Source organism: Stegostoma tigrinum, chromosome 30 (genome assembly GCF_030684315.1).
Source record: "Stegostoma tigrinum isolate sSteTig4 chromosome 30, sSteTig4.hap1, whole genome shotgun sequence".
NCBI classification, from domain to species: domain Eukaryota; kingdom Metazoa; phylum Chordata; class Chondrichthyes; order Orectolobiformes; family Stegostomatidae; genus Stegostoma; species Stegostoma tigrinum.
The window spans coordinates 45,363,002-45,374,942 of NC_081383.1; the positions used below are offsets into that span (position 1 = coordinate 45,363,002).

Genomic DNA, 11,941 nt, shown 5'->3' on the forward strand with positions numbered 1-11,941 from the left:
AGGTCACAATATATTCCTTTTCCTGTGCCCTTCAGTTAAGGGTGAAGAGGAGAAATGCTCTCAACGCTAGGAGTCACTCTTTTCTTAATTACATCCTTTTCCTTGCTGATCGAATGGTACTCCTGTAGTGAAGCCTCATAACGCACACTGAATACTTACATGGGCTGTCTGTTATTTTTCACAATCTGTAGGTGGACCTTCTCAATATCTTCTGGCCAGATTGGTATGAACAACTGATGAGCCTGTGACTTTACTGCTGTAGGAATAGGAAGATCCCAGACAATAGTCAGTCAGTTATTATAATAACATTAATGGAATAACAAAACACTTCATACTGACTAGCTGGGGATATGACATCATTTCACGAAGGAGAAAAGTAAACCGCGTGACAGAAACCTTGCTTGAATAATAGCTTTTGAGTTTGATTTTTGACAATGGAGAAGCTGACTGCAGAGTTCTATAGAAATGGCATCAAAAATTAGGAATTGGAAAAGAATATAAGGTTTGAAGAGGCTATGGGATAGAATGGGATGAACCAGAAAGAAATTTAAAACAAAGCTAGAAAATTTAATTTAAAATGTTGGAAATCATAGAGTCATACAGCATGGAAACAGACCCTTCAGTCCCACCAGTCCGTGCCAAACATAATCCCAAACTAACTAGACCCACCTGCCCATTCCTGGGCCATATCCCTCCAAACCTTTTCTATTCATGTACTTCTCCAAATGTCTTTTACATGTTGTAATTTTACCCATAATCCACCACTTCAGGGAGTTCCATTCCAAATGTGAACAACCCTCTGTGTAAAAAAAAAACAACTTGACCCAATGTCTTTTTAAATCTTCTTCCTCTCACCTTTAAAAATGTGCCTCCTAGTCTTGAAATTCTGCATCCTAAAGTCAACTACCATTAATTCTATTTCTACTCCTCTTATTTTGTAAACTTCTATAAGGTTGCCTCTCAAACCCTCAGGTTCCAGTGGTGGGGGGGGGGGGAAAGTCCCAGCCTATTCTGCTTTTCTTTATAACTCAAACCTTCCATATGCGACAACATCCTGGTAAATCTCTTCTGAACCCTCTCCAGTTTAATAATATCCTTCCTATAACTGAGATCATATATTTTAGTTCTCCCTCAAAGCACCCCACACAAAATTCACATTGGTGGAAGGAGGTGTAGTTTGTTTTTGATTTTCTACCCCACACACACAGCCCGTGATGCTGGGGTCACTATCGGCATATTGAGTGACAATTTTTGTTTTGTGACCTCGTGTTTTTGTTGAATTGGGCAGGTATTGGAAGCCTTTGAAAAACTTCTGAGTTTAGAAATCTCGGAGGGAAGCCTTGTGATGAGATGTGTTAAATGTTTTGCAAACTTCAGGTGTAATTATAAGGTGCTGCCTTTTCAGTTAGATGTGATGTTCCTGAAATTATGGATCATAGGGCTCTGTATGCAAAAGTAAGTTGACTATTACACTGACCAGACTTTGTTGTAAATATTGATAAGTATTATTATAATTTTCCTATTTGAAAATGAGCTACCATGCATAGAAAACAAAGCCTGTGAACTCTGGCATCATGGTCTGAAGTAATTTGTGTCAGCAGTGCTTTAATGTTGGGAATTAAAAACTGACCTGCTTTAACATAAAGAAAAGTAGTCACCAACTGCTGGATTGTTTTGTTTGTGTAGCTTAGAAAGCAAGCTGTTATTTTGGTTTCAATAGGCTCCATTTTGCTGAATTGGCTTGTTTTGATAGCTAAGCCTATTATGAATGTTTGGTTGAGTTTCAAAATCTTCCATTCCACAGCTTAAAAGTACCTCCTAAACAATCGATGCTCCAAAGACTATTAGTTGCACTGCATCCTGAGATCCATGCTCATTGCCACATGAACTTTCTTTACCTCTCTCTTAGCAGCACTGACTTATTCTATCTCAAAACTGCCTTACTCCACAGTTTTATTCCTATCTTCAAATCATCCAATACTTTAAGAAAAAGCATTTTATCTTTCAGGAGTTAAGGATCATAAATAACAGCTAAGGGTACTAATGCCTCTTCAGATCTCCTTCTCCCTTCACTTCCTTCTGACCCCACCTATCCCTGAATGTCACTCTCTGCTCTCAATCATGATATCCTTCAACCTTACCTTCTGTAATGATGTTTGGTCCATTCTTAGCTAAAGACTTGGCTTTATCCCCTTATGCTGCTACTTCAATGGATTTTGGATTTGACATGACATTGAGCTTTTCTACTACCTATCATCTTTCCTTTGATTCCCAAAGTCCTGCTCCCACTGAATGGATCTTTTCACCTGTATCCAGTGCTGTCTGTCCACCTAGATTTTAATCTTCTCTGATCTTTTCATTGAGAACTTTGGTGTGATTATTGTCCACTTCAATGTAAAAAATAACATAGGGATAAGAGTATGCCCTGCTATTCATTATGATCATTGGTCGAATACTTGAATGCATTTTACATACCTCATCACCACAATCCTATATTCCACTTATAATCAGAAATCTATCAATCTCCACATTTAAACATTCTCAAAGACTGAGCTTCTACAGTCCTCTGGTACAGAAATCCAAAGGTTCTCCTTATCTCTGACCTAATTGGCATCCCCGCCCTCACCCACTAAGTTTTAAATTTGTGTCCCCTGGTTCTAGACTCAACCCAGGGGAAATATGCTACCTGCATCTACCCTGTCTAAGTAATTTGTAAGTTTGAATGAGGTTGCCTCTCATTCTTTGAAACTGTAGAGAATACAGGCTCCATTTGCTCAATTCCCTCTTCATTTGGTAACCTCACTGCCCTGGGAGCAAGTCTTGCGAATCTTCATTTGTTGTCTCTGGCAACAATATCTATCTTGAGACTGCACTAGGTATGGTCTAACCAAACTCTAATACGAGTCTCAAATTCTCTACTGTCCTTGTTCAGTCTAATCTGTCACCCTCTGAACTTGCTGTATGCTCTGTTCTCTCAAGTATAAGCTTAAACATTGTTGTCAAGCATTCCGGAAATGGGGACGCTGTTCTGTCTGGCAAACTGACTTCAGTGTGGCAGACATTTAAAATCTACTCTCCAATATCTGTTCTTGTCTTCATCGTTTTCAGAGCAGTCTTGTTGTTATTATAGTCTTAACCTTATTACAGTCTTAAGCTTATTGTTTCTGGTGATTTCCCCTGCCCCCCCCTGCCCCCCGTAGGGGGCAATGTGGGTATGACATGAATTAACCTGTAAATCCAAATGAATGTCCAGCTGGGATCAGAGTGAGCTTGGGAGTTTTAGGTAACTTCATAAATCACTTGAGACTCACTTTTCACTTATACTGAAAGTAGTCAGTTTAAAAGGAGAGTTAAAACGCATGAACATGTTGAGACGCTGATGCAACAGACAGTTCCTGTGAAAATGCAATGTGTCTGAACTAGCATTAACACTGAGGCCTTATTTGGAAATCACAAGTGAGGATGACCCCCGCACTACACACAGAAAAACCAAAGCAGTGGAGTTCAGTCACAGATGGGAATGAAAACCAGCTTCAGTGGGAAGACAGGGAGTGGTGAGACCGGTGGTAACAAGCACCTTGCCACTTTTTTGGAATATATGATAAACAAAGTGTTTGTCTAAAACAAATCAATTCCAAATTCAGGTAATGTAGTGTCTCTGTGACTTACAATGTATAAACATCTGCTGAATCCTAGTTGAGTTAGTGCTCCCTCAGAATCCTTTCTGGAGTGGATTTTCCTGAAATATCAGGCTTGTTAAATGATCGTTAACCACAGTTATTTAGTAAAATAATCTCCCATGATAGCTTCCCACCTCCTAGTTACCCAACATCATGCAGTTCATTTCTACCCCCTTCCCAAATTACATGAACAGGACTGCCCTGGTAGACCTATCATTTCAACTTGTTGTTGATGCACCAAATTGGTTTCTTCCTATCTTAAATCAATATTTTCTCCTCAATCCAGTTTCTCACTATCTACATCTGTGATTCTTTGCCTCTATAACAGTTTTTAATTTTCTGGCTCTAACCATTTTCTCTTCACCATCGACCTGAAAGGTGACAAGATGATGTATTTGTTATTGACACTATGATGGAGCTAGCAGAAAAGGACGAAAATGACGTTTTAAATATGGAGCCTGGTGGGATGGAAGTTAAACAGAAGGAGAATCCTACCATCGTTCCAGGAGGGAGAAGAGGAGAGGACAGAAGTGCAGGAAACACGATAGCTGCGGTTGAAGGCCCTGTCAGTATGGCTGGAGGGAATCTATAGCTGTGGAAAAGGAAAACCTTTCAGAAGTACTGCTTGGAAGATAGTATGATCAAACAGACGTGATAGAGAAACTGGGAGAATGGAATGGAGTCCTCACGTTTATTACAATTAAAACTAGTGATTAGTACCACTACTGCACAGATGTTTTTGGCTATAACTGCCTGTCAATGATGCTGAATTGCTTTAAGCCTATTGGTCAACATTCCTGAAGTAGCACTTTGGGAGTCAAGAGCAAGGACTGTCTAAAGTTAAGACAAATGAAAGATCAGGCTCGGAGAATTTTATGCAGAGGAAGTGGGGGAATGGAGAAGGTGGTAAAGTAGAGGAATGAAGGGACAGAAGGACATGAGATGGATAACAGATGAGGAAACAAGAATGGGTGAATTGCTCTCCAACAATAATAAGTGATATAGAACCTTCCACATAATTGGTTTTGATTAAAGTATCATCTGTACATTATCCATACCGTACATGGCAAACTAAGACAAAGTGTAGAAGAAACTCAGCAGGTCCTCTGCAGAAAGAAAAACAGTGAATGTTTTGAGTCCAGTGACCCTTCGACAAAGCTGAATTTTTTTCCCCTCTAAAGATGCAGCTAGCTCTGCTGAGCTTCTCCAGCACTTTGTGATTTTTGTTTCAGATTTCCAGCATCTGCAGTTTTTTTTTACTATTGTACAATAACAAACTGCCTTTCCAAAAGATCTTAACCATTTCATTCAGTTATTGGTCAGTAAACAATGAATAGTATGGTCTATACCTAGTGGCAGCACCGAGGATGTAACTGGCTGAGTTTCTGTCACTCTCTGGTACTTCTGTAGGCTGACTCTAGGTGGACGCTTTGGTTTCTCTGGCATTGGCCCAGTCACAGATGGAAGAGTTCTTTGTTTGGGAATGGCTAGCTCTTTGTGTGCATTTTCTCTCCTCTGACTCGATGGACATCTGACTCCAGGCACTTGGCAATCCTTCCAGTCTCCTGAGCCAGGAGGCTGTAACTTGAATATTAGGTTCTGCCGCAAGGCCTCAGTCTTGCTGCTAGGCCCTAGTGTAGAGGCCTGGCATTGCCACGATGTATCAGGAGGCCCCCATTGGGCTCTGCTGCTCATGAGAAGAGGAATAGATCCTGCAGTGCAATTGCTGCTTTCTTCCTTCTCGGTCTGCGCAGACTTTGTGACTTCAGATAAAAATTTCAAAGCGTCTTGACTTCTCATTCCTGGTTGAGCTCCTAGCTTTAGGCCTGACAATGGTTTATGGCCTTCCTGTTTGAAGGCATTGATGTTACTGTCCATTCTGAGAGGAAGCCCTCCCTTGTTCATGGCTTTGGGTGACTGGCGGTCATTGAAAGTAGACTGAATTGAGACTGGAACAGCAGTGCCCTGCTTGCGATGCACATCACTGGGTTCCTTGGGGCTAAACTTTGCCATGAAGCCTCTTAACTCTTCCTTCTCCAACTGGGGCGCACAGACAAACTCTGTCATCCAGCTCTTCTCCAACAGCGATCTGTCTTTGGCAATATCTTTTAACTTTTGTTCTCAATGTGTGAAATGTCTCACAGCTTCAAACAACCACAAAACACAACCTGCATCTTGCACAAGGGCATGTGACGCAATTAAGACACAAATAACCACAGGTTGTGAGCCTTTTCACAGGCTTTGACATTTAACAATATATATGGGTCAGGTTGTGGTAATAGTTAATACAAAAAACCCCATGTAAGCCAGTAACTCAGACTGTTTTATATCTGCTATTGAAGCATTCAAAGGAAATGTATTCATTCTTAAAAAGAAAACCAAGATTTGCATTTTCACAGAGCCTTTCATGTCCTCAAGACATCCAAGTGTGTTGTACAGCCAATGAAGAACAAGTGTAGACACTGCTGTATTCAAAAAAGACAAAAATATGATTGGCAGGAAGAAAACAAATCAAGTGGTCAGTTTGTGTCCTGAAGCAGGCAGTGAAAAGCAGAGACAAAACTGACTTTCTCAAATTAGAATACTTTGCTCAATCTATCTAGTTAGAATAGAGAGAATCTGTCATTTCTAATGATTGAGCACCAAAAGTTAAATCAGCAGAAACGACAAAATATGCAGTGGCTCAGTGGTTAGAACTGCTGCCTCACAGCACCAGGGACTCTAGTTCAGTTCCAACCTTCAGTGATTGTCTGCACGTTCTCCCTGTCTGCTTGAGGTTCCTGTGGGTGCTCTGGTTTCCTCGCACAGTCCAAAGATGAGCAGGTTAGGCAGATTGGCTGTAGTGTCCAGAGTTGTGTAAGCTAGGTAGAGAAGCCATGGTAAATGCAGGGTTACAAGGTGAGGGAAGGGCGCTGGGTTTGGGTAGGATGCTCTTTGAGGCTTGGTATGGACTCTTTGGGCTTTCTGCACTGTAGGGATTTCTGTGATTCCAACACAAACTGAATGGACAAGATCCATGCTTGCCTAACTCATACTGACCTGCTGTGTTGTAACTGGGTTTATGGTTACACCTGGAAAAAACATGTCAGCAAGCTGCAATAACAGCAAAGATGTCACTTTCCAAATTTATCCACACAATGATAATTAATTGGCAAGAACACTAATAGTTTTCATCTTTTAAAAATATATTCAGAAGATCATAGTGTAAAGATCATACATTTTCACTTTTGTGTTTTTGGCATGTGCTCAAGTGGAAAAAGAGATGTCTCAAATTAATATCAGTGGAAGGATCGCTGAACTTTTTTTTAAAAAAAAAAGCTACCAGAGTTTAAGATTAGCTGCTAGCATAAAGGGCATGTTAAAGTCTTTGAAAAGCATAGAAATAGTAACAGTAGCAAAAGGAATAATAAATTTGGGGCCAATCAGAAAGCAAAAATGGAATAGAAATGTGGAGGCAGGGGGCATGGTTGAGGTGTTAAATAAATATTTTTGAGGGCACAAATGGCAGGGGCACTGGCCACAACCTTTCCATCTCTCCTAAACTCTGAGAATGTGCCAGAAACTGGAGAATTGCAAACACTGTGCCCTTCTTTAACAGGGGTTATAAGAATAGTCCCAGCAATTACTGACCTGTCTGTTTACTTGCAGTGATGGGGAAGTTTTGAGAAACAATTATTTGGGATAGAATTAGTAATTGCATGGGGGAGAAAAAGTGGGTAGATTAGGAAGCGTAGCACTGATTTCTAAAGGGCAAATCTTGTTTAGCAAGTTAAAGTTTTCTGAAGAGGTAATGGAAGGCCTCTAAGGTTAACACTATTAATGTGGTGTATGTGAACTTTGAGAAGGTGTCTAAAACGTGCCACACAACAGACTTGTAAAGATAATAAAATGTGAGGCTGGATGAACGCAGCAGGCCAAGCGGCATCTCAGGAGCACAAAAGCTGACGTTTCGGGCCTAGACCCTTCATCAGAGGGGTTGGGGTGAGCGTTCTGGAATAAATAGGGAGAGAGGGGGAGGCGGACCGAAGATGGAGAGTAAAGAAGATAGGTAGGGAGGGGATAGGTCAGTCCAGGGAAGACAGACAGGTCAAGGTGGTGGGATGAGGTTAGTAGGTAGGAGATGGGGGTGCGAGGAAGAACAGGTTTGGGAGGCAGAGACACAGGTTGGACTGGTTTGGGGATGCAGTGGGTTGGGGGGAAGAGCTGGGCTGGTTGTGTGGTGCAGTGGGGGGAGGGGACGAACTGGGCTGGTTTAGGGATGCGGCGGGGGAAGGGGAGATTTTGAAGCTCGAAGTCCACATTGATACCATTAGGCTGCAGGGTTCCCAAGCGGAATATGAGTTGCTGTTCCTGCAACCTTTGGGTGGCATCATTCTGGCACTGCAGGAGGCCCATGATGGACATGCCATCTAAAGAATGGGAGGGGGAGTGGAAATGGTTTGTGACCGGGAGGTGCAGTTGTTTGTTGCGAACCGAGCAGAGGTGTTCTGCAAAGCAGTCCCCAAGCCTCCGCTTGGTTTCCCCAATGTAGAGGAAGCCACACCGGGTACAGTGGATGCAGTATACCACATTAAGCAGAGGTTCACCTGCACATCTGCCAATGTGGAATGTCATCTTGGGGCCTAGGATAGGGGTGAGGGAGGAGGTGTGGGGGCAAGTGTGGCACTTCCTGCGGTTGCAGGGAAGGTGCTGGGTGTGGTGGGGTTGGAGGGCAGTGTGGAGCGAACAAGGGAGTCACGGAGAGAGTGGTCTCTCTGGAAAGCAGACAGGGGTGGGGATGGAAAAATGTCTTAGGTGGTGGGGTCGGATTGTAGATGGCGGAAGTGTCGGAGGAAGATGCGTTGTATCTGGAGGTTGGTGGGGTGGTGTGTGAGAACGAGGGCGATCCTCTTGGGGCGGTTGTGGTGGGGGCAGGGTGTGAGGGATGTGTTGCGGGAAATGTGGGAGACTCGGTCAAGGGCGTTCTCGATCACTGTTGGGAGGAAGTTGCGGTCCTTGAAGAACTTGGACATCTGGGATGTGCGGGAGTGGAATGTCTTATTGTGGGAGCAGATGCGGCGGAGGCAGAGGAATTGGGAATAGGGGATGGAATTTTTGCAGGAGGGTGGGAGGAGGTGTATTCTAGGTAGCTGTGGGAGTCGGTGGGCTTGAAATGGACATCAGTTACAAGCTGGCTGCCTGAAATGGAGACTGAGATCCAGGAAGGTGAGGGATGTGCTGGAGATAGCCCAGGTGAACTGAAGGTTGGGGTGGAAGGTGTTGAAGTGGATGAACTGTTCGAGCTCCTCTGGGGAGCAAGAGGTGACTTGTAAGTCAAGTATTTTTTTAAATGTACTGGTATAAAAGGGACAGTAGCAACATGGATACTAAATTTAGCTGAGTGATAGGAAACAGTAACTATCAATGGATTTTTTTTTGGGCAGGATAAAGGTTTCTGGTAGAGTTTCCCAAGAGTCAGTAGAGTGACCCTTGTTTTTTCTAATATAGATTAGTGATCTGGATCCTGGTGTGCAGGGGACAATTTCAAAGTTTGTAGTTCATACAAAACTTGGCAGAATTGTAAGTTGGCTAGTGTACAAAGGCACCCAGGTCCTCTTTTGCATCCATATTTCCCAATATATCACCACTTAAATAATACTTCTCTTTTCTGTTTTTCACACCAAAGTGTATATTTCACATTTAGCTATGTTGTACTACGTCTGCTCACTCACTCAATTTGTCCAAATCACTTTGAAGGTCATAACTCTCAATCCTATTTAGTTTCATCACCGACAAACTTTGGAGATATTGCATTTGGTTCCCTCATCCAGGTGATTTATACATGGCTTGAATAGCTGGGGCCCAAGCACCGGTACCACTAATCACTGCCAGCCACTTGGGGGGGGGGGGAGAAATCCATTATTCTCATTCTGTCACCTGTCTCTCTCAAACAATTCTCAATTCATGCTGATATATTATCCTCAACCCATGCATTTTAATTTTTACCTCGAACCCTTTTATGTGGAACCTTATCATAAGCCTTATTAAGATCCAAACATATAACATTCACTGACTGATTGTCCCCTACCTACCCTAGTACTTACATCCTCAAAACACTCCAGTAGATTTGTTAAACATTTTCCTTTCATAAAACCATGCTGTCTTTGTCCATTTCCATTAATATTTTCCATCTTCTCTTATAACATCTTTTACCACGAGTGATGTTGGCTAACTAGTCAGCAAAAATACATCCCAGTAAGGATGAAAGATTCTGAGAGGGATAAATTGACCAAAATTAAACCAGGAGAGTTAAGGAGAATATTAAGTTGAAAGGAAAAGCATAGAGGGAGGCAAGAGTTGGTAACAGCCCTGAAGACTGGGATAAATTTAAAATCCAGCAAAAGACTGTGAAGACAAAAAAGCAACCGTGATTATAAACTAGCAAGGAATATAAATACTGAAATTTTTCTGAAGAAGGGTCTCAAACCGAAACGTCAATTTCCTTGCTCCGCTGATGCTGCTTGGCCTGCAGTGTTCATCCAGCTTCACACTGTGTTATCTCTTATTACTGACAAAAGGAGTTTCTTTAAACGTAGAAAGAGAAAGGTCAAAGTTTAAAAAATAAATTTGGGAAGTGGTTGTTGGGAGGGCGGGGGAAGGAAATGGCAGACGAGTTAAACAAATATTTTGCATCAATCTTCACAGTGGAAGATACTTCAAACATTCCCCAATATCAGTACGCTTGGACAATGAAGGCCATTAGTTTAACTGCGACAATGTAACCATTGTAGCCCAAGCCAAACGTAAACATGTGCAGGAATTCCTGGGTGCATGGCTCTCAACCCATAATGCAATCAACAAACCTATAGAATTGGACACCACATACAAGCCCATACAGAACAAACCCGGAAATGACACAACTCACCATAATTGTCCAGACAGTATAAATTCAGAGTAGAGCAACATCTCACGAGGAATCAAGGGCTATGGGGAGAGTGCAGGGAAGTGGAGTTGAAATGCCCATCAGCATGATTAAATGGCGGAGTGGACTCGATGGGCCAAATGGCCTTACTTCCACTCCTCTGTCTTATGGTCTAACATTGCTTCATCGGAGGCTTCACTGATGATATTACCTAGCATAGCGACAAGGTGTGTGAATGAAAACAAGTCAGCTCGGCGAGCAAGTCAACAACTTCACCCACAACCTGAGCAACAAATTAAGTAACATCATGCAGCATGCGAATGTCTGAACGTTTTTCTTTATAATACTTTATTCATTTATGGGATGAGGTGTTGATGGACAGGCAGGATTTATTACCCATCTCCAAGTGCCCAGAGGGCAGTTAAGAATCAATCACAATAAAGTGTGGAGTCACATGTAGGCCAGACCAGGTTTCCTTTTCTGAAAGACATAGTGAACCAGATAGGTTTTTCCTGACAGTTGGCAATAGATTTACGGTCATCATTAATTCCAGATATTTATTGAATTCAAATTCCACCACCTGCCATGGTGGGATTCAAACCCAGGTCACCAGAATGTCACAGCGGTTTCTAAATTAACAATCTAGCGATGTCTCCCCTCCAATGAACATAGTGAGGTCTGCTTTTTCAGCCAGACAGATGACACTGAAAAATACCATCCTGTAGAAGCACCCCTTAGGCGATAGACTAATTTGTTTCATTTTCACAGCTTTCTTTCTGTACTATTTCTCTGGTCAAGAAAACATCTCCTACCAAGAAGTATCGTCCTGCAGAAGTATGCCTTTCATGTGAATTGATCGATGGGTGGACAAAGGAGCAATAAAGATTCTTAGTGTTACTTATTCTATTGCTTGTATCACTCTAATAACCAGCCTTATGTCAGCTCTATGCAAGCGCTTACCTGGACAAAATCTACAGTCAGGAATCAAACTGGAGGATCTCTGAAGAAACTTCATAACCAGTCTGGCTTCAAAGAGAACCTGGCCTCCTCTTGAGAGCCTACCTAGTCCTTTCCTGTCCTGAGAGGCCTGCCCCCTCCTGAAATCCCCATCCTCCTGAAGAACCACAGCCCAACCCTGAGACCTCAGCCTTCCCAAAAGTCCTGTCCTGTCCGGAAACCCTACCTAATTTTTAAAAATTCATTCATGGGATGTGTGCATTGTTATGTCCCATCCCCAATTACCCTTGAGAAGTTGGGAGTGAGCTGCTGCCTTGAAATGCTGCCATCCACTTGCTGTAGGTGGACCCACAATGCTATTAGGGAGGGAATAATGCAATTTTGACCCAGTGACAGTGAAGGA

General features: G+C 42.5%; 1 protein-coding gene across 1 annotated transcript in view; it reads right to left on the reverse strand.

The window, feature by feature from the left end:
- The window catches only part of LOC125466061 (uncharacterized), a 28,105-nt gene extending 22,228 nt beyond the window's left edge, over positions 1-5,877 (reverse strand). The window contains exons 1-2 of the mRNA XM_048560185.1: positions 5,030-5,877; positions 160-256 (exon numbers count right to left, since the gene is read on the reverse strand). Of these exons, the coding sequence (XP_048416142.1) occupies positions 160-256; positions 5,030-5,747 (815 nt within the window). The 5' untranslated portion in view covers positions 5,748-5,877. The remainder of the gene's footprint in view (positions 1-159; positions 257-5,029) is intronic.
- Positions 5,878-11,941: the final 6,064 nt, after the last annotated feature.